Source organism: Eulemur rufifrons, chromosome 29 (genome assembly GCF_041146395.1).
Source record: "Eulemur rufifrons isolate Redbay chromosome 29, OSU_ERuf_1, whole genome shotgun sequence".
NCBI lineage: Eukaryota > Metazoa > Chordata > Mammalia > Primates > Lemuridae > Eulemur > Eulemur rufifrons.
The window spans coordinates 79,454,289-79,482,239 of NC_091011.1; the positions used below are offsets into that span (position 1 = coordinate 79,454,289).

General features: G+C 61.2%; 1 protein-coding gene across 5 annotated transcripts; it reads left to right on the forward strand.

Moving 5' to 3' along the window:
- FLNC (filamin C) lies at positions 1-27,718 on the forward strand. 5 transcript variants are annotated; one of them, XM_069462230.1, is made up of 48 exons: positions 1-355; positions 4,743-4,991; positions 6,552-6,649; positions 6,781-6,931; positions 7,019-7,137; positions 7,338-7,415; positions 7,603-7,765; positions 7,940-8,140; positions 9,346-9,483; positions 9,804-9,930; positions 10,085-10,221; positions 10,438-10,631; positions 10,725-10,838; positions 11,818-11,961; positions 12,189-12,312; positions 12,432-12,592; positions 12,850-12,940; positions 13,030-13,199; positions 13,380-13,497; positions 13,590-13,852; positions 14,251-14,848; positions 15,456-15,629; positions 15,728-15,890; positions 16,141-16,301; positions 17,054-17,221; positions 17,301-17,424; positions 17,929-18,085; positions 18,164-18,353; positions 18,446-18,469; positions 18,583-18,830; positions 19,246-19,344; positions 19,659-19,758; positions 19,928-20,068; positions 20,343-20,471; positions 20,566-20,739; positions 21,386-21,547; positions 21,628-21,831; positions 22,293-22,445; positions 22,523-22,645; positions 22,757-22,996; positions 23,182-23,451; positions 23,544-23,681; positions 23,871-23,986; positions 25,161-25,293; positions 25,393-25,569; positions 25,768-25,986; positions 26,633-26,842; positions 26,976-27,718. In XM_069462230.1, the coding sequence occupies exons 1-48, from the start codon at positions 1-3 to the stop codon at positions 27,161-27,163; spliced, it is 8,178 nt and encodes a 2,725-aa protein (XP_069318331.1). In that variant the 3' UTR covers positions 27,164-27,718. The 5 variants fall into 5 exon arrangements, with proteins under 5 accessions (XP_069318331.1, XP_069318332.1, XP_069318335.1 ...); XM_069462231.1 differs by lacking the exon at positions 19,246-19,344; XM_069462234.1 differs by lacking the exons at positions 18,446-18,469; positions 19,246-19,344; positions 22,757-22,996 and adding an exon at positions 19,198-19,205 and having other exon boundaries at positions 38-355; positions 18,583-18,861; positions 22,523-22,647; positions 23,187-23,451.
- Positions 27,719-27,951: the final 233 nt, after the last annotated feature.

Consider the following 27,951-nt stretch of genomic DNA (forward strand, 5'->3'; position numbering starts at 1 on the left):
ATGATGAACAACAGCGGCTACTCGGACCCCGCCGGCTTCGGCCTGGCGGACGAGGCGGACGAGATGCCGTCCACGGAGAAGGACCTGGCGGAGGACGCGCCGTGGAAGAAGATCCAGCAGAACACGTTCACGCGCTGGTGCAACGAGCACCTCAAGTGCGTGGGCAAGCGCCTGACCGACCTGCAGCGCGACCTCAGCGACGGGCTGCGCCTCATCGCGCTGCTGGAAGTGCTCAGCCAGAAGCGCATGTACCGCAAGTTCCATCCGCGCCCCAACTTCCGCCAGATGAAGCTGGAGAACGTGTCCGTGGCCCTCGAGTTCCTGGAGCGCGAGCACATCAAGCTCGTGTCCATCGGTCAGTGCGGGTGGCCAGGGCACGGGCGCGGCGCGGGAGGGGTGTCCCCTGGGGCAGGGGACACAGGTGCGGGGCGGGCGCGCTAGCTGGGAGCTAGGGCCGAAAGTGGCCCACAGCACCCCCGACGCGGGCCACACGGGCGCTGCCTGTACACCCCTCTCGGGACAGCGAGCACCCCCTGGGGACCAGACCTGACGGTGTCCGAGCCCTCCCGCTACAGCCTCCCCGCGCACGCTCACCCACCCGCTTCCTTCGGGCAAGCCCCCAGCCCATGCGTGAGGGGACCGGGCCAGTGTCAGTGAGTGATTCCTGGGGGCCTCTCCCCTCAGCAAAGCAGATGGCCCCCAGCTCCCCAGCCTCTCCACAGGCCAGGGGCGGGCTGAGCACAGGTCCCAGCCACCCCGATCCACGGGCTCTGAGGCCGAGGGAGCTGGTGGCCGCAGCTCGCGAGGCCCTCTGCAGGCATGTGCTCAGCAGCTGGGCTCAGGCCCGGGCCGGGGCAGGCAGGGCCCAGCCTCAGAAACCTAAAAAGGCACTGAGCGAGCGCAGGGAGTCTTAACCCCTGCCTGTCCTCCTGGGCTCCAGCCTGCGGGGAGGGGGCTCCCCACGTCCAGGCCCTGCCCCAGCCCACCCCCAAAGCCTGGGATTGGCTGCAGCTAACGGTCCGGGCGCAAGGAGAGGGGGGGAAGGCCCGTGCAGGGGAGGAAGTCATTGAGTGTAACCAGATTTGGAAGGTGTGTAGTGCTGGGTGGGGGTGGGGAGGCACTCTGGGGTTGGGAGCCGGGAATCAAGGGTGGGCTTGGAGTGGCCGGAGGCTGCCCTTCTCCTCACAGCCTTGTAGTCCTCTCTCTTAAGAGCCCTGCTGGGATTTACAGGAAGGGGTCCTTTGGCCCCTGCACCCCAGGACCTCAGGAGGGGAGTTTCACATGGGGCCAGGTGGGCCCCCACACAGGCTGTCCCAGAGACCTCTCCAGATAATGGGATGTCTGTCCGCCCCCACTGTCCCTCAGGGCCATCTCTAGGCCTCCTGAATTAGCAGCTGAGGTCAGTCCGGGGCCTTTTGCCCTGTCCAGTCCCCTCCCTAGGCCTTACCCCTCCTGCCCTGACACTGCCCCCCCACTCCACCCGCCTGCCCTGGCCTGGAAATAGCCCTGCCTCCGTGACACAGCAGATGCCTCTGAGCTTTCCAGAAGGACAAGCCCGAGGGCAGGGGGTGGGGGAGGGCGCCCTGGTGTGTAGTGAGGCGGAGGGCCACTGTGAGGGGGTGGAGGTGGGGGGGTCAGTTGAGTCAGCCTGGAGCAAGCCGGCATCCCCCGCACCTGGGATTTGGAAGGCAGGGCTGGCTGTCCCAGGTGGGGTCGGGGAGGCCTCCTTTTCCCGTTCCCTCTGGCTGTCAGCCCCTCTCCAGGCCTCATCCTTCCTGAGCACACCTCTCCCCTCCCCCACAGTGGAGTCTGGCTCTGGCCCCCTTGGCTCTGCTGAAGGGGCCGGCTCAGAGTGGAGAGGAAGGAGCCAGAGCTGGTTGGGGGCGGAGGGAAGCGCCCTGGTTCCCGCTGAGAGGAAGGGGAGCCGGTCCCCACTCCCGCCAAGTGGCTCTCTCGCGCTGATGAGATAAGCTGTCAGCAATTCGGCTGCTAGGCCCCAGGCTGAGGGCTCCCCGCACCCCTGTTAGTGATGGGAAGGGGCTGTCCAGGGGGCTGCTCCCTGGGCATTGTCCCAGGATGGGACTAGGCATCTGGACACCTGGCGGGGGGGGGGGGGGGGGCAAAAGACTCCTCACTTCTCCTTCCAGAGGGAAGTTGGGGTCTGGGGTGGGAGCTGGGAGCTGAGAAGTCCACCTGAAGGAGGGGTCCTCAGCGCGGCCAAAGGAGCTGTGTGCCCTGCTTACCCTCACCGCCCCTGTCCTGGCCCCCACCGCCCCCTCAGCCCCTCTGAACAAAGGGGCCTATGAGGCAGCTCTGTCCCGCAGCTGTTCCCCAGTTGCTATTCCTTCTCCTGGAGCCAACATGGAGGGAGGGGCTGGAGGGGACAGCAGCTGTCCCGGCACCTCCCTAGGCCCAGCCTCTCTCCTCCTCCCCCTCCACTTGAGGCTGGGGTGGCCTCAGGGACTAGCTGTCTGGCTCCTCCCACCCCTTTGGGGGTATCCCCAGGCAGGCCAAGAGGTGAGCCCAACCTCCTCTGCTGGCCTCCAAGGGGGAGGAGGGAGAGGAGGTCATTGCTCCCAGCATGGGACCTGGGCCCCACTGCCCCCCTCCTGCCCCAAGCCTGGACCACTGGCTGGCTGGCCCAGGGCCAGCTGCTGGGGAGAAACCTCTCTCTCCAGCAAACATGAATGACCACCCCCGCACCCCCCGCAGCCTTAAGGCCTCCCTCCCAGAGGTCTGGCTCCAGTTTGCAAGAAGCACTTCTGAGTGTGTGTGAGCACTGAGGCTGTCCGGGCTGTGAGAGGCCCGAGGCGCTTCCAGGCTATGTGAAAGTGTTGTGGGCCTGTGTGTTTGAGAGAAAGCGTGGGGAGGCAGGGAGTGAGTGTGTCATGGAATCCGAAAGCTGCCAAACCATTGTGCTGCAGTGGAGCCAGGGGAAAGGGGCGGGCTGGGAGCTGCTGGGGAAGGAAGGATGAATCAGTGACAGGGTGGGGGGGGCCCAGGGGGCCAGAGCCCCAGCCAGAGGGACCAGGAGGCTGACGTTCCCCTCCCTGGGCAGGGGGGAGAGAGGAGGATGCCTGGGGTTCCCCAGCCCTTGCTCTCCTAGCACCCTTCCCAAGATCTGGGGAAGTAAGGGTAGGAAAAGCTGTGTAAGGGGGAGCCTCCGGCCCCACCCTCTCCTATCTCTTGGCAACCTCAGTAAACAAGACTCTTCCACCCCCTCCCAACCTCCTGAAAGCAGTGTTCAGGGAAGCTGATGGATTTCAGGCCTACGTTGCCTTTTACAAAGAAACTGGATCCCAAAGATCTGTCAACACACTGGGTCACCCTGGGCTCCTGGATATTTCCCTCTGACTGTTAAAGGGAAACTAGACCCCCAAAATCCCAAGGAACCAGTTTTGGTCCAAAGTGTTCCTCAGAGGAGGTGATGGGTAGAGTGTGTGAGCTCCTGAGACTCGCGTCCAGATGGCTGCCCTATCCCCTGGCTCCCGTGAGAGCCCATCAGCCCCCAGCATTTGACAACATGACTTTAAGCCTTAATGGAGCGTGTGCTGGACCTCCCCACTCTCCCCCCAGAACCCCTTGATCCCAAAAGCCTTTTATGGCATTCGGGATAGAATGTGGGTGGGACCCAGTTGGTCCTTCTGTCCTTCAGTTTTTTTTTTTTTTTTTTTTTGAGACAGAGTCTCGCTCTGTTGCCCAGGCTAGAGTGCTGTGGCGTCAGCCTAGCTCACAGCAACCTCAAACTCCTGGGCTTAAGCGATCCTCCTGCCTCAGCCTCCCGAGTAGCTGGGACTACAGGCATGCACCACCATGCCCGGCTCATTTTTTCTATATATATTTTTAGTTGTCCATATAATTTCTTTCTATTTTTAGTAGAGACGGGGTCTTGCTCTTGCTCAGGCTGGTCTCGAACTCCTGACCTCCAGCGATCCACCCGCCTCGGCCTCCCAGAGTGCTAGGATTACAGGCGTGAGCCACCGCGCCCGGCCTCTCCTTCAGTTTTAAAAATATTCATTCATTCAACCAATGTTTATTGAAACCCTACTGAGTTCAAGTCCCTCAAGGTAGAAAGATAAAACCCAGTATCTAGAGTGAAAGAAGCCAGACCAAAAAAAGTATATTGTATGATTCCATTTACATAAGACTCTAGAAAATACAAACTAATCCATCGTGGCAGAGAGCAGCTCAGTTGTTGCCTGGGAAGGGGGACAGGAACAGGCAGGAGGGAGGGCTTAGAAAGGACACTCTGGAGAGTGAGGAATAATTCTATTATTTGTGGTGATGGCTTTGTGGATAGATCCACATTGTCAAAGCTTCTCAGACTGTACTCTCTGATATGTGCAGTACGTAGTATGTCAAATATACCTCAATAAAACTGATCACGAAACAAAATAGCATCTGCCCCCGAGAGGCTTACAGCCCAGGAGGGCCAGACAAATACAGGATAACCGCATGGGTAGAGGCAGACTCAAGTGCCATGGCAGAGGTGACAGTACCTGCCACAAGAACACAGAAAGAAGCAGCCTCCAGAAAGGCAGGGACCAATAAAGGACTTGGCCTCTGGGAGAGGAGGGAGAGAATGTGGTAGGCAGAGAAGGGGTGGGTTCCAGGAGGAGGAGGCCTGTGCCCTGGGGTCCAGCAGGTGCCTCAGGAGCGGGGCAGGTGAGGGAGGGCCTCCTGGGGCAAAGGGGTCTGGGCAGCAGAGGGTGGGGCCCCTGAGCCAGCTGTTCCCTCTGCAGACAGCAAAGCCATTGTAGATGGGAACCTGAAGCTGATCCTGGGCCTGATCTGGACGCTGATCCTGCACTACTCCATCTCCATGCCCATGTGGGAGGATGAGGACGACGAGGATGCCCGCAAACAGACACCCAAGCAGCGTCTGCTTGGCTGGATCCAGAACAAGGTGCCCCAGCTGCCCATCACCAACTTCAACCGTGACTGGCAGGACGGCAAAGCTCTGGGCGCCCTGGTGGACAACTGTGCCCCCGGTGAGTGGGCCAGTGGACACATCGTGGAGCCCTTAGCCCGCAAGGACAGTGGGGATGGGCTGGGGGTGCCGAGGCTCGTGGTTGTCACCTGCAGGCTTTGCCTCTCCTCCAACCAAGAACTGCTGCTGGGGTCAGCCCTGCCCGAGGGTGTGCCACATTCTGCAGGGGCAGGAGAAGATTTAAAACCTTTCCTTTTACAGACTAGGACACCAAGGTCCAGAGAGGGCCAGCAACTTATCCGGGAGCACACAGCTTATCTGTGGGGCTACTGCCCCTGGAGCCCAGCACCTTGACTCCCTGCCCCATGAACTTTCTGCCTCGCCACATGGCGCTATTCCCGCTATTCCCGCGGGGCTGAGAGAAGGGAGCTGTGGCGGGCTGTAGCAAGAAGGCCAGGAGTCAGACCCAGAGAAGGCTCTTCTCTGTGGGACCCTGGGACAGATCTGAGGAGTTGAGGCCTAGGATGGTGTGGGCTGAGGCCAGTGTGGAACTGCTCCGTGGCAGGTGACCCGGGCCTGCCCCCTCGATGTGGGCCCTGCCCTGGTCAGGTGGGACAGCCCAGGGCCCTTGAGAAAACTGAAGCATTTCAGACTAGACCCCTGCCCCAGGGACAGCTTCCTTTCCGACCCTCTTCTCCTGAGAAGACAGGTATTCCAGGCTGGGTTGGTCAGCCCTGCTCGGGGAGCCACAGCCCCTTGGGAGAATCCTCCTCCACCCTGGGGTCAGCCGCGGAGCAGGGGGTGGGAGGCGGGGGTAGGGCCGCCTGGGAAGCATTCCCAGCTGCTGAGCCCTTGCCCACAGCTGGTGTGGCTGCCAGCAGTGAGCTCAGCTGTTCCAGCCAGTCATGGATTCCAGCCTGTGAGCCGGCCCCCTCCCCGCAAGTGCACATGGTCCCCCTTCTCCAGCTCTGGCCTAGGCCAAGCACCCCATCACCCCGCACCCCTTCACAGGAGTGATCTGGGGCTGCCTCTGCATTCTTCCCGTGAGGAGGGATGGGCTGCTGATGGCCTTGGAGGAGAACTCATCCTCTCCCTTCCATGCCTCAGTTTCCCCAAGTGGGCAGTTAGGGAGGGAGAGCGAGTCTTGTGCTCTGAGGCTGGTGTGGGAAGTGCTTAGAGATCTAGGACTGCAGGGCAGCTGAGGAGACCTTCTAGGGGATGGGTCCAAGGAGAATGTGGGACAGGGACTCTGACCTCCTCCACCCACCCGAGGTGTCTAATGAGGCCAGACAGGTCTGGAAGCGGGGTCCTCTCGGGGGCTGGTGTCCAGGGTCTGTGCTAGGGCCTGGGCAGGCAGGAGGCTGCTGGTAGGGCCGGTGCCAGGCTGCGTCAGCTGGGGCAGAAAGGCCTCATTGTTGGTGGCAGGGAGGGCTGCTGTGCCTCTAAATGGTGATGGGCATCCCAGCTGATGGGGGCATTGGGAACCTGGCTGGTCAGGGGCCTAGCTCTGGGTGGGAAGCAGGGTGAAGCCAGAGCCTCCCAGGGTGTTGCATGAACAAATGCTCTGCATTCTGGCTGGGTGCTCCCCCCTCACCGACCTCTCCTTCTACCATCTCTCCAGGCCTCTGCCCTGACTGGGAGGCCTGGGATCCCAACCAGCCTGTGGAGAATGCCCGGGAGGCCATGCAGCAGGCCGACGACTGGCTCGGGGTACCCCAGGTACATGCTGAGATGGGGCAGCAGGGGCAGGGGCAGAGGGAGGGGCCGCAAGGACCCCTGGCAGCACGCGGGTGAGAGCGGGCCTGCTGGGGGACGGGAGCACCAAGTAACACCGTTCCTTTCCACGGCAGGTAATTGCTCCCGAGGAGATTGTGGACCCTAACGTGGACGAGCATTCTGTCATGACCTACCTGTCCCAGTTCCCCAAGGCCAAGCTCAAACCTGGTGCCCCTGTCCGCTCCAAGCAGCTGAATCCCAAGAAAGCCATCGCCTATGGGCCAGGTATATGTGTCCCCTGCTGGTCCCACCTGGGTGGCTGGCACGTGTGGGATCTCCCCGAGTAACCTGGGCTCTGCTCCCGCCCCCCAGGCATCGAGCCCCAGGGCAACACCGTGCTGCAGCCTGCCCACTTCACCGTGCAGACGGTGGACGCCGGCGTGGGTGAGGTGCTGGTCTACATCGAGGATCCCGAGGGCCACACTGAGGAGGTATGGGGAGTCCTCTGGGGACAAAGGGATTCGCTTGGGATTGGAACCAGAGAGCACGGGGCCAGCAACAGGAATGGCTTGGACGTGGCTGCCAGAGCTGCCCCATGCTGCAGAGTCTGGGAAAAGTGTCCCCGTGGGGGACTGTGGGTTCAGGAGGAGCTGCAGCCACCATGGCTTCCAATCTTTCCCCTCCCAACCAGGCCAAGGTGGTTCCCAACAATGACAAGGACCGCACCTATGCCGTCTCCTACGTGCCCAAGGTCGCTGGGTTACACAAGGTACGTCCCTGTGAGCTCCTGCGCTCCTGCTGTGCACAGCCTTGGCTCTGGCTCAGTGGACCCCTCTCTCAGCCCACACCTCACCCCTGCCTGCTGCCCCAACCTCTCACCTCCTCCACTCTGCTGTGCTCCTCCACCCTCTCAGAACTGCTCGCCCCAGAAGCTAACCTTTGACCTCTAATCCTAGGTGACCGTGCTCTTTGCCGGCCAGAACATCGAACGCAGTCCCTTTGAGGTGAATGTGGGCATGGCCCTGGGAGATGCCAACAAGGTGTCAGCCCGTGGCCCTGGCCTGGAACCCGTGGGCAATGTGGCCAACAAACCCACCTACTTTGACATCTACACCGCGGGTAAGGACAGGCCCCAGGCCCATGGGGTGTCAGGTGGGCAGCCTCTCACAGTGGGCAGGTATGGGTGACAGCGGGGGCAGAGGTCCCAGCCCAAGGGTGGGTGGTCTTAGGATGAGGGAGCCCTAAGCAGCTGTGTGTGTCCAGAGTGGCACTGATGGCCTTTGTCTGTGGCAGGGGCTGGTACTGGTGATGTTGCCGTGGTGATCGTGGATCCACAGGGCCGGCGGGACACAGTGGAGGTGGCCCTGGAGGACAAGGGCGACAGCACGTTCCGCTGCACATACAGGCCTGTGATGGAGGGGCCACACACGGTGCACGTGGCCTTTGCTGGTTCCCCCATCACCCGTAGTCCCTTCCCCGTCCACGTGTCGGAAGGTAAAGACCCTACACGGATCCCCACAGTCGCCCTCACCAAAGCCGGGATGCAGAGAGAACCGCCCCCAAATTCTGGGTCTGAGGATTGGTGGGAAATGAAGCACTAAATCCACGGGGGCTGCGGCTGTGGTGGGTGGGAGGAACAGTGGGGGCGGGGGGTCTGGAGAGAGCTCCTCCTTGTCGCCCCCACCCCACCCCCACGGTGGCTGGAGACCACAGTGAAGGGTACCAGAGCAGGTGCCACCTTGGAAGGGTTGAGGGGAAGTGACAGGGCTACCTGGGTGGGGGCATATACAGTGAGCCCCCGACTCTGCGCCCCAGGTGAACTCCCCACTTGTTCTCTCCCTGCACTCAGCGCCGTCATCCACGAGGCCGGGAGAGCGGCGCCACGTTAGTACTCTCCAGCGGAGGTGGGGCCAGGCATGGCCATAGCTGACTGGCCCGCCCTGTGCTGGGTGGCATGGCCCAGGCCATGTGGAATCGCCCCCATTCCGTGGCATTCTGTGGCAGGCCCCATGTTCCATGCCATTGTCTGTGTTCTGTGGCACGCCCTGGGTAGTGCCATCTCCTGTGTTCATGGTTGTCCTAGATTATGTGTCATTGCCTGTTTTGTGGCACCCTGTGGGTTCCATGCCATTTTATGGGTTCCATGGCAGGCTGGCATTCTCATTCTTTTGCCTGTGTTCCATGGCAAGGTCAGGGCTCATTGTCACTGGCCATGTTCCGTGACAGGCTGATTTCTGTGCATTGCCTGTTCAATGGCAACCTTCATGTTATATGGTATAGCTCTTGTTCCATGGCACTGCTGACTGTTTTGTGGCATGACTTAGATCCTATGGTTGCTTTGGTGGACCTGAGAGGGCCCAGACTGTTCTAGGTGGATGACCTTGGGGGTGGATAAACGGTCCTTCCCTATCTCTCTGAGCCCCCTCCCAGCCTGGCCTCTGCCATGCATTCCCCCAGTGGCACTGGCTCTGAGACCCCAGCGAGAAGGGTTTCTGTAACCAGCTCTCCACCCAGCATGGTTCCCGGTAGCCCCAGCTGTGTTGGGAGCACAAGGGTCCCAGAACAGGGCTGCAGGCCATGGCCTTGTACCTGTGAGGGGGTAGAAGACGGAGCAGCGATGCTGGGGGCAAGTGGTGAGGGGCTGCTGCTCTGTCCAGGCCCCCTCAGTACCCCCAACCTCTCCTCTCCTCTTCCCCCAGCCTGTAACCCCAATGCCTGCCGTGCCTCTGGGCGAGGCCTGCAGCCCAAGGGTGTGCGTGTGAAAGAGGTGGCTGACTTCAAGGTGTTCACCAAGGGTGCTGGCAGCGGGGAGCTCAAGGTCACAGTCAAGGGGCCAAGTGAGTAGCAGAGCCCAGGGTAGGGGGCAGGGGGCAGGGGGAGCAGGGAGGAAATGTGGCTGGTGGTTCTGAGCATAAGCACTGTGGATCTCAGGTACACTGTCTCCTCTGTGCCTCAGTTTCTCAGTCTGCAAGCTGGGAATGATCCTCTCAGCTGTAAGTGGTACACTGGGCTGCTATGCACAGGGAAGACACACCCCCGTCCTGAGTTTCAGCAGCGCCCACTAGTAGCACTGCCCTGAGCTGGGCCTGGGTCCGGGCTCCTTGAGGGGCTTGAGGAGATGGGACTTGCAGAATGCTGATCCCCCCCATCTCCCCAGAGGGCACAGAGGAGCCGGTGAAGGTGCGGGAGGCCGGGGACGGTGTGTTCGAGTGCGAGTACTACCCGGTGGTGCCTGGGAAGTACGTGGTGACCATCACGTGGGGCGGCTATGCCATCCCTCGCAGGTAAGCACCATGCGCCCCCCTGACACCCTCCTGTCTGGGCCATCACAGGGAGAGAGGAAGGGAGGGGGCTGCCTGGGAACTGCAGGGACGAGGGGAGGGGGTGCCTCTGCAGGGACACTTCCCAGCTTGGACACCAGGTCCCTCTCTGCCCCAGTCCCTTTGAGGTGCAGGTGAGCCCAGAGGCAGGAGTGCAGAAGGTACGGGCCTGGGGTCCCGGTTTGGAGACTGGCCAGGTGGGCAAATCAGCTGATTTCGTGGTGGAGGCCATTGGCACGGAGGTGGGGACACTGGGTAAGTGTCTGGGTGGCCAAAGGTGGGAATGCTGTGGGGGAGGGGTGTGGCAGAAGGACAGGGAGTGACTGGAGATGGGAGTGGGCATGCTGGGGAGCGTTGCCTGAGCAGGGCAGTGGCAAAGAGGGATGGCTGTGGGGGGTGCGAGGGGGATGGGGACCTGCCTGAGTGTCCAAGCTGCCTCTTGTGCCCCTTAACCCTCCCCGCCTTGCCCAGGCTTCTCCATCGAGGGGCCCTCGCAGGCCAAGATCGAGTGTGATGACAAGGGGGATGGCTCCTGCGATGTGCGGTACTGGCCCACAGAGCCCGGGGAGTACGCCGTGCACGTCATCTGCGACGATGAGGACATCCGTGACTCGCCCTTCATTGCCCACATCCAGCCAGCCCCACCCAACTGCTTCCCAGACAGGGTAGGGTCCCAGCTCCTGCACGCCGGCCCAGGGATGGGGTGCACTGGCCTCCTCCAGTCCCCAACCCAGCCCGCCACTCTTGCCCCCACACAGGTGAAGGCCTTTGGGCCCGGCCTGGAGCCCACTGGCTGCATCGTGGACAAGCCCGCCGAGTTCACCATTGATGCCCGAGCGGCTGGCAAGGGAGACCTGAAGCTCTATGCCCAGGTGGGGCATTGCCCTTTCTCTGCTGCCCTTGCCACCCAAGGCAGGGACTCCAGGAGGGTGGGGCCAGCCCGGAGGCTGTTGGAGCCTCCAGGAAGGAAGTTGTAGCAGCACAGAAGGTCGGGCAGGACCGATTCCCATGGCCCCATATGTGCTATGGAAATTTAAAATTTTATATTTTCCGGCCGGGCGCGGTGGCTCACGCCTGTAATCCTAGCACTCTGGGAGGCCGAGGTGGGCGAATCGTTTGAGCTCAGGAGTTCGAGACCAGCCTGAGCAAGAGCGAGACCCCATCTCTACTGAAAATAGAAAGAAATTATATGGACAGCTAAAAATATATATATAGAAAAAATTAGCCGGGCATGGTGGTGCATGCCTGTAGTCCCAACTACTCGGGAGGCTGAGACAGGAGGATCCCTTGAGCTCAGGAGTTTGAGGTTGCTGTGAGCTAGGCAGATGCCACGGCACTCACTCTAGCCTGGGCAACAAAGTGAGACTCTGTCTCAAAAAAAAAAAAAAAAAAAAAAAAAATTTATATTTTCCTACTGATGATAGTCTTAAAAACATACTTTACCCAGAATTCCTTTTTATACTGATAATTTGCAATTGAAAGAGGGTTTCATTGAATAAGACTGGTTCCCAAGTCAGTTTCTCAGGCTAGAGGTTAATGAACATGTTCTTGAGGGTCCAAGAGGACGATATTTCTTTAAAAGGCTTGTTCAATTTTAGGAACATTGATTTAGCCCAGCCTCTCCCTGACCAAGGCCTTTCAGAGATGAGGAAACCTAGGCTGGGAGAGCAGGCCACACAGGTGGCTCCCAGGGTGGGCTCTGGCCACCAGAGCATGTGGCCTGACGTCAGTGGCGGGGGCGGGGCGGGTGTGTTGGTGAAGGGAGGGGGGAGGCGCCGAGTTGGCCTGGAGCCAGCAGAGGGCGCTCTGAGGAGGCCACAGCTGGGAACTTTACTTGGGCGATGCCCACAGGACGCGGACGGCTGCCCCATCGACATCAAGGTGATCCCCAATGGAGACGGCACCTTCCGCTGCTCCTACGTGCCCACCAAGCCCATCAAGCACACCATCATCATCTCCTGGGGAGGCGTCAACGTGCCCAAGAGCCCCTTCCGGGTACGTCCTCCAAGTTTGCCTGTGCCCACTGCCGGGGTCCCAGAGGGAGGGCGGGTCCCCACGCGGAAGACGTTGGCTGTCCCTGCTCCCATGCCACCGCCACCCTCCCCACCTCAAGGCCCCCAGGAAGAGGCTAAGGCTGGTCCAGCTGAGGCTGCCGCGGGTGGTGCTGGGGGGCGGGAGGAGCCTTGAGGGAAGGCCCGTGCCGAGCATCGACCCACCCACAGGTGAACGTGGGCGAGGGCAGTCACCCCGAGAGGGTGAAGGTGTATGGCCCCGGCGTGGAGAAGACCGGCCTCAAGGCCAACGAGCCCACCTACTTCACAGTGGACTGCAGCGAGGCAGGGCAAGGTGCGCGGCCACCGGAGGGGCGGGGTCGGGGGTTGGGCGGGGCCCCAGGTGGGGGTTGTTGGGCCCCAGGTGGGGGTTGTTGAGCCCCCACTCAAGGCCAGGTGCCTGCCTCCCCTCAGGCGATGTGAGCATTGGCATCAAGTGCGCTCCCGGCGTGGTGGGCCCCGCAGAGGCTGACATCGACTTCGACATCATCAAGAATGACAACGACACCTTCACAGTCAAGTACACTCCCCCAGGGGCCGGCCGCTACACCATCATGGTGCTGTTTGCCAACCAGGTACCCCAGCCCCTCGGCTTTTGGTAGTCACGGCGACCTGCACCTCCCAGGTCTAAGCAGGCACCTGGAAGTCCACTTCCACAGACACCACTGGGCCACCTCCTGTGGGGGCCAGGGTGCCTCAGAGGAAACAAAGGGGGCTCCCTGGGAGGCTTCCTTTGTCCACACCGGGTCCCTGGGGGGCATCCTGACCCAGCACTTAGCCCACAACAGGGTTGTCCCTCTGGAGAGCCCTGACCAAGCCTTTCCCCGTCCAGGAGATCCCTGCCAGCCCCTTCCACATCAAGGTGGACCCGTCCCACGACGCCAGCAAGGTCAAGGCTGAGGGCCCTGGGCTGAACCGCACAGGTGAGTGTCCGGGCAGGGGCTGGGGCTGGTGTGAGGTGGGGCTCGGTGGCTGGCGGGCCCTCACCACTGTCTCTGGGTGGGCTCCCCAGGTGTGGAAGTTGGAAAGCCCACGCACTTCACGGTGCTGACCAAGGGAGCCGGCAAGGCCAAGCTGGACGTGCAGTTTGCAGGGGCAGCCAAGGGCGAGGCCGTGCGGGACTTTGAAATCATAGACAACCATGACTACTCCTACACTGTCAAGTACACCGCCGTCCAGCAGGTGTGCTCTGCCGCCTTCCCGCCCTGCTCCAATCCCAAAGGACCAATTCTGGGTCCTTGGCCCCGTCCCTGCCTCTGTCCTCTCGCTGTGGATTCCTGAGCCTCAGAGTCCACGTCGGCCACGCCGCTGTTGCCAGGCTGTGTCTTACACCCAGTTCTGGCCTATTGTTGTACCCAATAGGGCAACATGGCAGTGACAGTGACCTATGGTGGGGACCCTGTCCCCAAAAGCCCCTTTGTGGTGAATGTGGCACCCCCACTGGACCTCAGCAAAGTTAAAGTTCAAGGCCTCAACAGCAGTAAGTGGGGCAAAAGCCACCCTGGGAGTGCGGGGTGTTGTGGGGGGGTGGGCTGGAGTCTCTGCTCATGCTGTCACTTGCCTTCCACACAGAGGTGGCCGTGGGGCAGGAACAAGCATTCTCTGTGAACACGAGAGGGGCTGGTGGTCAGGGCCAGCTGGATGTGCGGATGACCTCACCCTCTCGACGACCCATCCCCTGCAAGCTGGAGCCCGGGGGTGGAGCTGACACCCAGGCTGTGCGCTACATGCCCCCTGAGGAGGGGCCCTACAAGGTGGACATCACCTATGATGGTCACCCGATACCTGGCAGCCCCTTTGCCGTGGAGGGCGTCCTGCCCCCTGACCCCTCCAAGGTGAGGAGAGAGGGGCTGTGGGAGCTGGGAGTTGGGGGCTTGTGGGGCAAACGGATGAGTCTTAGGGGCAGAGGCCAGAGGGACTTAGGTGGACACAGGAGTGGACACAGTCGAGGACCCAAGGCCAAGGCTGGCCCCACCATAGGACCTGCCTTGGAGACAGCTTAGTGTTAAGAGCCTGGCCCTAGAATCAGACCTGGGCTTGAATCCCGGGCCCACCAACTGGGACAAATTACCTAATCTCTCTGCCTCCCCCATGGCCTCAGCTGGAATTGTTATAAGTACTCAGTCCGCAGTAGCAGCTGCAGGTGAAGGTGCTTAGCTGGGTGGGCAGCCATAAACCCCGGGCTTGGGAGAGGCTGGGTGCAGGGAGCCCACACGCCTGCTCCTCTCCCCAGGTCTGTGCTTACGGCCCTGGTCTCAAGGGTGGACTGGTAGGCACCCCTGCGCCCTTCTCCATCGACACCAAGGGGGCTGGCACAGGTGGCCTGGGGCTGACTGTGGAGGGCCCCTGCGAGGCCAAGATCGAGTGCCAGGACAACGGGGACGGCTCATGCGCTGTCAGCTACCTGCCCACGGAGCCGGGCGAGTACACCATCAACATCCTGTTTGCCGAAACCCACATCCCTGGCTCGCCCTTCAAGGCCACCATCCGGCCCGTGTTTGATCCGAGCAAGGTGCGGGCCAGCGGGCCGGGCCTGGAGCGAGGCAAGGTTGGCGAGGCAGCCACCTTCACTGTGGACTGCTCGGAGGCCGGCGAGGCTGAGCTGACCATCGAAATCCTGTCGGATGCCGGCGTCAAGGCCGAGGTGCTGATCCACAACAACGCCGACGGCACCTACCACATCACCTACAGCCCCGCCTTCCCCGGCACCTACACCATTACCATCAAGTACGGCGGGCACCCCGTGCCCAAATTCCCCACCCGTGTCCACGTGCAGCCCGCCATCGATACCAGCGGTGTCAAGGTCTCAGGGCCCGGTGTGGAGCCGCATGGTGAGTGGACAGGAGGAGCCAGGAGGGGTCAAGTTGTGGGTGGTCAGCAGGAGGGAGGGAAGCAGAGCCGAGGGCTGGGGGAGCAACCTAGGGTGAAGGGCAGGCCCTCCGGGCAGCCCCAGAGTCCTTACGGGCCCAGACACCCCAGAGAAGGAGTTGAGGGGAAGAGCTGGCTCAGAGATTGGCTCCACTCTTGTGGCAAAATTGCATCTGTCCCTGGGCATTTTTATGGGGAGAGCCTTTCTCTCAGCAGCTCAAGGGATCCCTGATCCAAAAAAGCTAAGAGCCCTGCTCTGGAGGGTGCAGAGGGAAAGCTTTGGGGTAGAGGGTGAGAAGAGTCAGGAGACAGCATGTGTGAATGGGCCATCTGCTGGGGGCCAGGCCCTGGGCTGGGCATGGGGAGGGGCAGAGGACACAGGACCCACCCCACCCTCCAGGGCACGAGGTGAGGCCGTGGGAGACCACCTGGAGCTGGCAGCGGGGCAGAGAAGGGCCCAGGCTCTGCCTGGAGGAGCAGCCTGGGCATCCGGCAGGGGAGGGAGGAAGGGGAGCGCCTGTGTGGAGGCTGCCCGCAGCCCATACTGAGCACGGCCCTCTCGGGATCCAGGTGTCCTGCGGGAGGTGACCACCGAGTTCACTGTGGACGCGAGATCCCTAACAGCCACGGGTGGGAACCACGTGACGGCTCGCGTGCTCAACCCCTCGGGCGCCAAGACGGACACCTACGTGACAGACAACGGGGATGGCACCTACCGAGTGCAGTACACAGCCTATGAAGAGGGTGAGGGGCACGGCCGGGCTCTGATGAGGGCATCTCGGGGCGGGCAGGGGAGGTGGGCACCACACACCTCTGACTGACTCCTTGTGGCTGGCTTGCAGGCGTGCACTTGGTGGAGGTGCTGTATGACGACGTTGCTGTGCCCAAGAGCCCCTTCCGAGTGGGCGTGACTGAGGGCTGTGACCCCAGCCGCGTGCGGGCCTTTGGGCCTGGCCTGGAGAGTGGCTTGGTCAACAAGGCCAACCGCTTCACCGTGGAGACCAGGTATCCTCCCCTTTCCTAACCTTGACCGGAAGCTGTGGCCACCCTGCTGCCGGCCAACTTACCCTCCTTGTTTGTCCTTCTGTCTGTGCCTCAGCCCTGCATCCTCTCTCAGGGCAGTGCGGGAACACACCCTGCCATGGTCCCTCCTCAGCTGGCCCCAGTGGCCTGCCCTCCTTTTCCTTCCTATTCAGCTGTCCCTCCATCCCCACTCACTGGTCCTAGCAGAACTGACAGGGGTGTCATCTTGCAGGGGAGCCGGCACAGGGGGCCTGGGCCTAGCCATTGAGGGCCCCTCAGAAGCCAAGATGTCCTGCAAGGACAACAAGGATGGCAGCTGCACCGTGGAATATATCCCCTTCACCCCTGGAGACTATGATGTCAACATCACCTTCGGGGGGCGGCCCATCCCAGGTGTGTGGAGGGGGCTTGGGGGCATCGGGGAGGGTAAAGGAGGGCTGCAGGACGCATGCTCCCAGAGGGACACTGGAAGTCGGATGTGAAGATTCACAGAGGGGACCCTCTAGAACAGGTTGGGGCAGGAGCCCAGGAGCAGGGAGGATATGGAGGAGGCAGGCAGCAGGTGCCACTGGTGTGACAGCCCCCCCAGCTCATCCCCAGAAGCCTGACGCCGGCCTGGAGCGTCAGACCTTCGTCGTGCAGGCCCGCTGCTCACTGTGGGTCCGTCACTCAGACACAGTCCGGACCCCCCCAGAGCTCAGTGAGGACAGCCTGTGCCCTCCTGCTCACGCTGTCTGCAAAGAACTCCGCCGCCCTCCTGCGGGCTGTGCTGCTTGGACGTGTCATGTCTTCAAATATGGCATGACTTCGGCCTGCCGTGACTGGAAATTTTTTACTCTTATCTATTTTCACATATTTTTTATTATATCAGCCACAATGTCAGAAGTACATTTTATTTTTTACAAATATTCCATTTTTAACACTTTATTAATTAGGGAGGCCTTCCTGCAGGCCCAAATGAATGAGGTTTACCCAGCGTCATTTATTCTTGTTAACGTTTTCTTAGCAAGTTCCTATGCATTTTCACAAGTTAGTCTGCCCGCCCCGTGGGCATTTCCAAGGCAGGGAAGGCCTCCTCCTCCATGGTGTCTCAACATCAGGGAGACCCTCCCGGGCAGGTGGGTAAACTGACGTCCTCCTTGCAGGGAGCCCGTTCCGGGTGCCAGTGAAGGATGTGGTAGACCCTGGGAAGGTGAAGTGCTCCGGGCCAGGTCTGGGAGCCGGTGTCAGGGCCCGGGTACCCCAGACCTTCACGGTGGACTGCAGTCAAGCTGGCCGGGCCCCCCTGCAGGTGGCCGTGCTGGGCCCCACAGGTACAGAATGTCTGGGGTAGGGAGGGAGGGGGGTGGGTGTGTATCAGGAGGCCCTGCTGACCGTGCTCCCCCTGCCTAGGTCTGGCCGAGCCTGTGGAGGTGCGGGACAAGGGGGATGGCACCCACACTGTCCACTATACCCCCGCCACTGATGGGCCCTACACAGTGGCTGTCAAGTATGCCGACCAGGAGGTGCCACGCAGGTGAGGACCCGCCTTGGGCTCCTGTGCTGTGGCTGAGCTCTGGGTGCTCCTACTGGGGCCACACCTGCAGGGCCACTGCCGGGCCCAGGGGAGAGTCCCCCTGTCTGAGCTTGATCCCTGGCTGTCCCCTCCTGCCCTTCCCCAGGGCTGTCTGCCCTGGAGGCCACACTACCCCAGGGGCTTTTACACTAAAATTACCACCTTAGGAAAAGTGCAGGAGGCATGGGCAAGGGCACCCTCCTGGACCCACCCCCCTCCCCGCTTTAAACAAACCACAGCACCTGCCTGGGGAATGGAGAAGTGCTCAGGCTGTGTCGGGGGCTCCCAGGAGGAGGAGTGACCCTCCCCCGAGACTCAGGATGTGATATAACTTCCAGGTCCCCCCTCCCTGCCCCACAGAGTCACTCCTCCTGCCCCTGTCTGGGGAGGACTCCAGGCCCAAAATGACTTGGAGCCCCCTATCCCTGACCCCCAGCCAACTGTCTACCCCTTCTGCCCCCTAAGCCCTTTCAAGATCAAGGTGCTTCCAGCTCACGATGCCAGCAAGGTGCGGGCCAGCGGCCCCGGCCTCAACGCCTCCGGCATCCCTGCCAGCCTGCCCGTGGAGTTCACCATTGACGCACGGGACGCCGGCGAGGGGCTGCTCACTGTCCAGATCCTGGTGAGTCCCTATGCAGCCCCCCACCCCCGCCGCTCAGGCTCTGGGCACAGCAGGCCTTGACCTCTGCTTCGCCCCCAGGACCCCGAGGGTAAGCCCAAGAAGGCCAATATTCGAGACAATGGGGACGGCACGTACACTGTGTCCTACCTGCCGGACATGAGTGGCCGGTATACCATCACCATCAAATACGGCGGTGACGAGATCCCTTACTCACCCTTCCGCATCCATGCCCTGCCCACAGGGGATGCCAGCAAGTGCCTTGTCACAGGTGGGTACCCCACTTCCCTTGCTGTGTACACCCCTAGCCACCCCCAGCCTATCCTGAGCACGGCCCAGACTCACACTCTTCTTTCTTTCCAGTGTCCATTGGAGGCCACGGCCTGGGTGAGTGCCCTTCCCCTTCCCTTGCTGTGGGCCAGGGTGGCAGGGGCAGCTGGGAACAGAGACGGCTGGGCCCGGCCCCTGCAGCTGCCTGACCAGGCTTTTCTGCATGGCAGGTGCCTGCCTGGGCCCCCGCATCCAGATCGGGGAGGAGACGGTGATCACTGTGGACGCCAAGGCGGCTGGCGAGGGGAAGGTGACCTGCACGGTGTCCACGCCGGATGGGGCGGAGCTCGACGTGGATGTGGTCGAGAACCATGATGGTACCTTTGACATTTACTACACAGCACCCGAGCCCGGCAAGTACGTCATCACCATCCGCTTTGGAGGGGAGCACATCCCCAACAGCCCCTTCCACGTGCTGGTAAGTTCCGTGGCCACAACAGGACTAGACAGCTGGGGGAGGTGGGCCCGCCCTTTACAGCTGCAGGGATCCCAGAAGCTGTCCCCAAGGAATCCCAAACCTATTGGACAGAGCCAGGGGCCACAGTCAAGCCTTTGCTTCCCTGTCGCCTCCCCAAGTGGGAGCAGAGCACAGCCCTACCTCCGGCCCAGTGGCCACGGCTCTCTCGAGGAACTGGTGTGTTCCTCTCTGACCCTCAGGCCCACTGTGCCTGGCTCCGTCTCCCCAGAGGCGGCCCTGCAGGAGGATGAAGCTCTGCAGAGGGTTGGGCACTTGAGATGTCCACCCAGGATTGCAGGTCCCCGGGCTACTCTGAGTCTACTCTGAGTCGCTCCCGTCCCGAGAGCCTGCCACACCCTGTGCCTTGCCTCCCCAGGCGTGTGACCCCCTGCCCCATGTGGAGGAGCCCTCTGAAGTGCCGCAGCTGCGCCAGCCCTACGCCCCTCCCCGGCCCAGCACCTGCCCCACACACTGGGTACTGCCGCCTCCCACTGGGCAGACCTTGACCTCCTCTTCCTCCTCCCCTTCCTTCATTTCTTCCTTCTACCTTCTGCAGCCAGGGCTGGGGCATGGTTTGGGGGCCTCTTGGGGAGCAGGTGGGAGCCAGGCTGGGCAGATGGAACCCCAGCTGGGCACAGCACCCTTTTCTTGCAGCTGCTGCACTCTCCTGCCACTCTGGTTTCACCATTAACTATCTTGTTCTTTCCTGACTCTGACTTCAGTGTCGGTGCAGGCCAAGCTCCCAGGCTTTCCCCAGCTAATGACTATTCCCTCTCTTGCCTGCCACAGGCCACGGAGGAGCCGGTGGTGCCTGTGGAGCCAATGGAGTCCATGCTGAGGCCCTTCAACCTGGTCATCCCCTTCGCCGTACAGAAAGGGGAGCTTACAGGTACTTCCCTGGGGCCCCAGGCATGCGGGCTCAGAGATCCTCTTCCAGGCCTAGCCCCTTGTCTTAGAGAGGAAAACTGGGGTGGTAGCAGAACCACACAGGAGAGGGCCTAGGACAGCAGGAGGTTGTAGGAGAAACTGGGGCTTCCCTGACTCTGTCTGCCCTGCAGGGGAGGTGCGGATGCCCTCTGGGAAGACGGCAAGGCCCAACATCACAGACAACAAGGACGGCACGATCACGGTGAGGTACGCGCCCACTGAGAAAGGCCTGCACCAGATGGGGATCAAGTACGACGGCAACCACATCCCTGGTGAGTTGGGGGCCGAGCAGGCTTGGGCTGCAGTGAGAGGAGCCAACAGGCTTCCAGCCTGCCTGCCTTCTTTCAATATTTATTGAGCACCTGCTGTGTACAGACACCTGGGGAGGCTTATGTCCTGGTGGGAGGCAGATGTCCTTCGAGGACGCTCCTCGCAGCTCAGCAAGGAGGGCTAAGCAGGGAGGCTGCTAGAAGGTGCTGGGGGCAAAGGTGGGCTCAGGCACCCCCGTCCCTGGGCTGACCCAGCTCCCTTCTCTGTCTACTCCAGGGAGCCCCCTGCAGTTCTACGTGGATGCCATCAACAGCCGCCATGTCAGTGCCTACGGGCCAGGCCTGAGCCATGGCATGGTCAACAAGCCGGCTACCTTCACCATTGTCACCAAGGATGCTGGGGAAGGTAAGGGGTGTTGCAGGCAGGGACTGGGGTGGGGTCTAGCCAGGTGCAGGGGCAAGGGCAGGACCTCTGATCTCAGCTCCACCTCCACCTCCAGGGGGTCTGTCGCTGGCCGTGGAGGGCCCGTCCAAGGCAGAGATCACCTGCAAGGACAATAAGGATGGCACCTGCACCGTGTCCTACCTGCCCACGGCACCTGGAGACTACAGCATCATCGTGCGCTTTGATGATAAGCATATCCCAGGCAGCCCCTTCACAGCCAAGATCACAGGTGAGGTGGACACACAGGCACATGCAACCTACGAGACACCCCCACAGCCCCGGCATGTGCTGTATGCACAAGCCCATCCTGTTTAAGTCACTCAGAAGATTAGGGCAGAGGCCCCTTGAGGTGGAAGTCATTTTTGGATAAATGTAAGGAACACTATTCTCCACAGCAGCTAGGAAGCACTCAACCCCCGCTCCCACCCCATGCTTCAGAAAACATTATCTCATTTAGTCTTTGAAGTAACTCTTGAGAAGGTAGGGTACTGATAGTCCTTTTGGTAGATGAGGAAACCCGTCCCAGAGAGGTTAAGCAACTTGATTAGCCAGCCAGCCAAGGTCTGTGTGTTCCAGGCTAGTGTTCTGTTTCCACACCACCACGTGACTCAGGATTCAGACACTAAGCTTCCTGTAGGAATTTAGCCCACGGGGACAGAGGCAGCACAGTGAATTGGGGTGCGGGCCCATCGTGGTCTCTGGTAGCTATAGTGGGAGTGCACACTGTGCTTTTCTGGGCCTTGGGCCTCTGAGTGCCTGGGGGTGGTCCCCAGTCTCTGCTGAGTCCAGCAGGGTCTGCCTGGAAAGTTTCCTGAGCCCTGTAGGCAGGGCCTGCCTGAAGTCATAACGGCATGATGCCCTAACTCCCCCTCCAGGCGATGACTCCATGAGGACCTCACAGCTGAACGTGGGCACCTCCACCGACGTGTCACTGAAGATCACCGAGAGTGATCTGAGCCAGCTGACGGCCAGCATCCGCGCCCCGTCGGGCAACGAGGAGCCCTGCCTGCTGAAGCGCCTGCCCAACCGGCACATCGGTGAGCATGGGGCCCCTCGGGCCTGGGCGTGGGGAGGCCCTGGAGGGATGCTCTGCCTGCCTGACACCCGCTCTCCACAGGGATCTCCTTCACCCCCAAGGAGGTTGGGGAACACGTGGTGAGCGTGCGCAAGAGTGGCAAGCACGTCACCAACAGTCCCTTCAAGATCTTGGTGGGGCCCTCTGAGATCGGGGACGCCAGCAAGGTGCGGGTCTGGGGAAAGGGCCTGTCCGAGGGACACACCTTCCAGGTGGCAGAATTCATCGTGGATACTCGTAATGCAGGTACTTCTTGCCCCAGAGGCCTCCATTGCACTGGCGCATCCCGTGGGCACTTGATCTCCTCTCCTGCCCAGCACCCCTTGGCCACGCCCTCCTCCCTGAACTCCCTGGCCTGTCTCTGTTGGGATTCACATTCTTGGCCCCTTTGGGAGAAACTGAACGTCCCCATGCCAGTTCTTTCGCTTTTAAACTTGTCACAGAGAGGCTAAGAAAATGAGCTGCTTACTTTCCCTTGCTCACTGGAATCCAAGAGACTTACCTTAGGGAATTTTCCAGACAGCCTGTCCCATGGCTCTCTGGGACAGTGCCTGGCTCCCTGCCAGCCCCCACTGAGGCATTTTTGCTAGTGGTCACTGTACACATCAGAGGCCCATGCTTGGCGGAGCCTGCAGTTTGGGGAGGAGAGAGCAGAGTGGCTTGGGTGGCACAGGACTAAGGGAGATATGTCCCTTGCTTGCCCCCAGGTTATGGGGGTTTGGGGCTGAGTATTGAAGGCCCTAGCAAGGTGGACATTAACTGCGAGGACATGGAGGATGGCACATGCAAAGTCACCTACTGCCCCACTGAGCCCGGCACCTACATCATCAACATCAAGTTTGCTGACAAGCACGTGCCTGGTAAGGCTATGGGCTGAAGCGAGAGGCCGGGAGGCTGGTAGGCTGGGGCGCCTGACCCACCCCCTCTGCCCCTACAGGAAGCCCCTTCACTGTGAAGGTTACCGGTGAGGGCCGCATGAAGGAAAGCATCACCCGGCGTAGACAGGCGCCTTCCATCGCCACCATCGGCAGCACCTGTGACCTCAACCTCAAGATCCCAGGTGTGCGGGAGAAGAGCTGGGGTGGGGCGGGGGAGGCTGTCCCTGGGGTCTTTGTCCTGCTCACGCGTTCCTCACCTCCCTCCACTCACCCTCGCTTCCTCGGTCACACAGGGAACTGGTTCCAGATGGTTTCTGCCCAAGAGCGCCTGACGCGCACCTTCACACGCAGCAGCCACACGTACACCCGCACGGAGCGCACAGAGATCAGCAAGACTCGGGGCGGGGAGACCAAGCGTGAGGTGCGGGTGGAGGAGTCCACCCAGGTTGGCGGGGACCCCTTCCCCGCTGTCTTCGGGGACTTCCTGGGCCGGGAACGCCTGGGCTCCTTCGGCAGCATCACCCGGCAGGAGGGTGAGCAGAGACCGCGCCGGCCGGGGCCGGGGTCCTCACAGGGAGGCGGGAGGGGAGGGTGCGGTTGGCCAGGCCCCGGACAGCCAGGCCTGGTCTGAGCAGAGGAGGGGGTTTTACTCAGGATGGAGGGAAGGGCTGGGCCCAGCAAGAGTGCCAGTGTCGCCCTGACACCCCCAACCCTACAGGTGAGGCCAGCTCTCAGGACATGACCGCACAAGTGACCAGCCCGTCAGGCAAGATGGAAGCCGCAGAGATCGTGGAGGGGGAGGACAGTGCGTACAGCGTGCGCTTTGTGCCCCAGGAGATGGGGCCTCACACAGTCACTGTCAAGTACCGTGGCCAGCACGTGCCGGGCAGCCCCTTTCAGTTCACCGTGGGGCCGCTGGGCGAAGGTGGTGCTCACAAGGTGCGGGCCGGAGGCACGGGGCTGGAGCGAGGAGTGGCAGGAGTGCCAGGTGAGGGGCAGGTGGCCGGGAGGGGAAATGGGTCAGGAAGCCCGCGTGAGGCCGATGGTGCTGAAGAGCCCTGCTTGCTTGCCTGTCTGCAGCCGAGTTCAGCATCTGGACCCGAGAAGCAGGTGCTGGGGGCCTGTCCATTGCTGTGGAGGGTCCCAGCAAGGCGGAGATTGCATTTGAGGACCGAAAAGATGGCTCCTGCGGTGTCTCCTATGTCGTCCAGGAACCAGGCAGGTGTCCAGCTGGGGGAGGGGACTGGGCCCCTGCTCACTGGCCAGGCAGAAAGTCCCTAGGGCATGTGTCTGTCTTCAGAGCTGAGCCCTGACCAGGGAGCCTCTCCAGGGACAAGGCCCGGTGGGGTGGTTCCATCCCGGGCAACCCCCACCCCAAGGGTTGTGCTTACTGGCCTCCTTCCCCAGGTGACTACGAGGTCTCCATCAAGTTCAACGATGAGCACATCCCAGACAGCCCCTTTGTGGTGCCTGTGGCCTCCCTTTCGGATGATGCACGCCGTCTCACGGTCACTAGCCTCCAGGTGTGTGCCTGGGGTGGGTCCCTCTGTCACCTGAAAGATGGGCAGGAGTCAAAAACACTGGCTTGTGGGCCCAGGGACTTAGCAGTGACCATGGAAGGGCCAGTCAGAAGTCCCCTCTCCCCAGTGTCTGTACCGCATAAGGCAGGGCCCTTGGTGACAGTGAGCTCTGTCCCTGTGGGCCTGACCCTGCACTTAGGCACTCCATGCCTTGTTTCTACCTTTTACAGTTTTGTCTCCCTGTCCTTACTGCCACCTGCCATTTCTTGTTCTCCCTCCTTCTGAAAGTTCTAAACTAACACTAGATATCAGAATTATGAGAATGAAGTATCAAATCAGTAGAAAATAGGAGTGAGCTGGTTTGCAGAGCACCCCTGAGGGGCTCATCTGTAAGTGCACGCACATGGCCTTCCGAGCCTGGGCTGGCCTCTGTGGACCCTGGGACCTGCCTTGCTTTCTCCTGTTGCTGATTTCCAGAGAGTGGTGCCTTCCTTTCACTCTCTCACAGGGAACATGTGCAAGGCAGGCTCTCGACAAGTCACACTGACATGTGCAAACTGGGGCTTCGTGCCCAGGGGACACACTAGAAAGGAGCCTACTACGAAAGGGGGATGGAGCTGGCCTTGACCCAGACCCTTCCTCCTAGCCTTCCAGCTGCTCCTCAGGGTGGGAAAGCCCTGGAAAGCCCTTATGCATCTCCTCCCCAAACTCCAGGACTAGGTTCTCCTCGCCAGGCTCACCTTCCCCTCCCCCAGAGCTCTCACTCTGGTCTTCTCCATTGGCCCGTCTCCTCCGGGAAGCCCTCCCAGGCCAGTCTGGCCACATGCTGCTTCCCACAATGGAACGCCTGAGGCCCACACAGCAAGGTCAGGCACTGGCCCTCCACCGTCAGCCTGCTTTACACAGTGTCAGCCAGGACAGGGCACGACATCTCTCATAACCATGTACCCAGCACAGCTAAGGTGCTGGCCCTCACAGCAAGTGGACACAGAGGGTCTCAGACCAGCTCCTGGCTCCTCCCTGCCCCGGTGTGCTGGCAGGCAGGGACTGGGCTGGGTGGGGAAGGGGCAGTGGGAGCCTCTGGGCTGGGCTTACCGTGAGAGCAGCGTGGCGTCCCACCAAGACCACCGCAGTCCTGGCCCTCCCAGGAGTCTGAGCATCTCGGTGGCCTTTGCAGGAGACGGGGCTCAAGGTGAACCAGCCAGCGTCCTTTGCAGTGCAGCTGAATGGTGCACGGGGTGTGATCGATGCCAGGGTGCACACGCCCTCTGGAGCCGTGGAGGAGTGCTACGTCTCCGAGCTGGACAGTGGTGAGCTGGCCCTGCCCCTGCCCACCCCCTGCCAGGCCAGGACCTTCTGGGAAGGAGAGAGGGAGGACGGAGGCTCATCCACCAACCCTCTACCCACAGACAAGCATACCATCCGCTTCATCCCCCACGAGAATGGTGTCCATTCCATCGATGTCAAGTTCAATGGTGCCCACATTCCTGGAAGTCCCTTCAAGATCCGCGTTGGAGAGCAGAGCCAGGCTGGGGACCCAGGCTTGGTGTCAGCCTATGGTCCTGGGCTCGAGGGAGGCACTACTGGTGAGTGCCTAGAGCTGGGGAGCAGGGTGCCTTTGGGGGTGCTCAGCCACTAGTCCAGGACTACCTTGCTCTGGAGGCCGTGGCAGTGCTCCTGAGCCCCGAAGTCCTGGCAGAGGCTGCTCAGGGAAGGCTGGGGCCCAGCTTCGCTCTGGGCCACAAGCCCTTGCTGCCTACAGCCTTGCTGCCTCTGGCCCCCAGGCATGTCGTCAGAGTTCATCGTGAACACCCTGAATGCCGGCTCAGGGGCCTTGTCTGTCACCATCGATGGCCCCTCCAAGGTGCAGCTGGACTGTCGGGAGTGTCCTGAGGGCCACGTGGTCACTTACACTCCCATGGCCCCTGGCAACTACCTCATTGCCATCAAGTATGGTGGCCCCCAGCACATCGTGGGCAGCCCCTTCAAGGCCAAAGTCACAGGTGAGTGCCAGGTGGGGGGAGGTCTGCCCAGCCTGTAGCCCAGCTTCGATGGTTCTGGTGGCCACTCCCATCTGGGTCATAGTCTGTCCGCAAACATCATGGTCAAGTTGCTGGGAATAGAGGTGGGCCTGGCCTTCCACAGCACCCATCCTGTGGAGTCGTGCAGGACCATTTTAAAAATCCAGTCCTTCCTCTTCATCCTGGTCCCCAACTCGATTCAGCTCTTCCCGCAGGGGCTCCCAAGTTTTAGGTCCACTTCCTTCCCTCCTGGCCGCCCATGGTCCTTGCTTCCAAGAATAAATATTCCTCAGAGTAAATGCTTAGCAAGCTTCCCTTCTTGAGGCTGCTGGAAGGATGGGCTGGGCATGTGTTCCTTCCTAAGCAAGACCCTTGCCCTGTGAGTTAGCTGAGCTCCCAGAGCCTGCAAGGATGAGGGACGCAGCCTCAAAGCCCAAGCCCTAGAGCCAGGCAGGAACTGGAGCTGGCAGTGCGGGCCTGGCTGGGAATGGGCCGTGCTGCCTGGGCGCCCTTGGAGGGAGGTAGGCAGTGAGTCCCACAGACTGGCAGTGCCACTGAAGGCCCACTGCAGGGGAAGGGCAGGAAGCCCATCTGACCAGGCTCATGGCCACCCGGATCTGCTCCTCAGGTCCCCGGCTGTCTGGAGGCCACAGCCTTCACGAAACATCCACGGTTCTGGTGGAGACTGTGACCAAGTCATCCTCAAGCCGGGGCTCCAGCTACAGTTCCATCCCCAAGTTCTCCTCAGATGCCAGCAAGGTGGTGACGCGGGGCCCCGGACTGTCCCAGGCCTTTGTGGGCCAGAAGAACTCCTTCACCGTGGACTGCAGCAAAGCAGGCAGGCTGGAGGGGGAGAGGAGGGCACTGTCTCAGGGTGGGCTTGTCTGCAGGGATGGGACACGTGGGAGCCAGAAGCCATCGGGGGGCAGGGGTGGCCCTGTGTGAGCGTGTCCCTCTGCCTCCCTCTCCAGGCACCAACATGATGATGGTGGGCGTGCATGGGCCCAAGACCCCCTGCGAGGAGGTGTATGTGAAGCACATGGGGAACCGGGTATACAACGTCACCTACACCGTCAAGGAAAAAGGAGACTACATCCTCATTGTCAAGTGGGGTGACGAAAGTGTCCCTGGAAGCCCCTTCAAAGTCAACGTGCCCTGAATCCCAGAAGTGCCTCCCCCAGCCTCGGCCCCCACCTCTGGCCAAACACACACTCTCACTCCACACACAAACGCGCCACACCCAGATGCACTCGTGCAGAACCAGACACTATAAACACCTGCCTGGGGGTGAAGTGAATGGCACCGCCTCCCCTCCCCACCATGCCCTCGGGGGTTGGAGGGCCTTGTCTGTCTCAGGGCAGTGTCCTCCTCCTGGAATGTGACATGAGGGCAGATTAGGACCAGGTTCAGGGGCTGGACAGGAGCCTGGGGGCCAGGGAAGCCCTGAGTTGTCCGGTGGGGCTGAGGCCACTAGGGGAGCATTGTGTTGGGGTGTCTGTGTGTGAGAGAGAGGTCTCCCTCAAACTGTACTGCCGGCCTGCCCCTCGCCTGCCCCTGAGGACTCCTGGTGGCCCCTCTGGTGGCCACACCCCCAGAGTGTTAAGGACTTGGAGAAGAAAGCACAGTCAGAGAAGAAAACAGACCCAGAGCATGCGGCAGTGGATGGCCTGGGGACTGGCCCGAGCAGTGTATTCTCCGCCCAAGCCAGGCTTCCTGGGGGACTAATTTCTTTTTCTTCTTTTTTTTTTACCATTGCACAGCCCTGCCCCATGGGGGGCCTTTTTTACACACTGCGAGGCCCAGCTTTCTGGGGGGACTTTTGCACATGTCATGTGGCTCAGCTGGGAGCCGCTTAGGTGGAAAACTCCAAATAAAGTACGGCCTGTCGCAGAGGCTCGGCTGTTTGTTTTGAGTGTGTTCTTTCTGGCTGGCCGCCTTCTGGCCCGT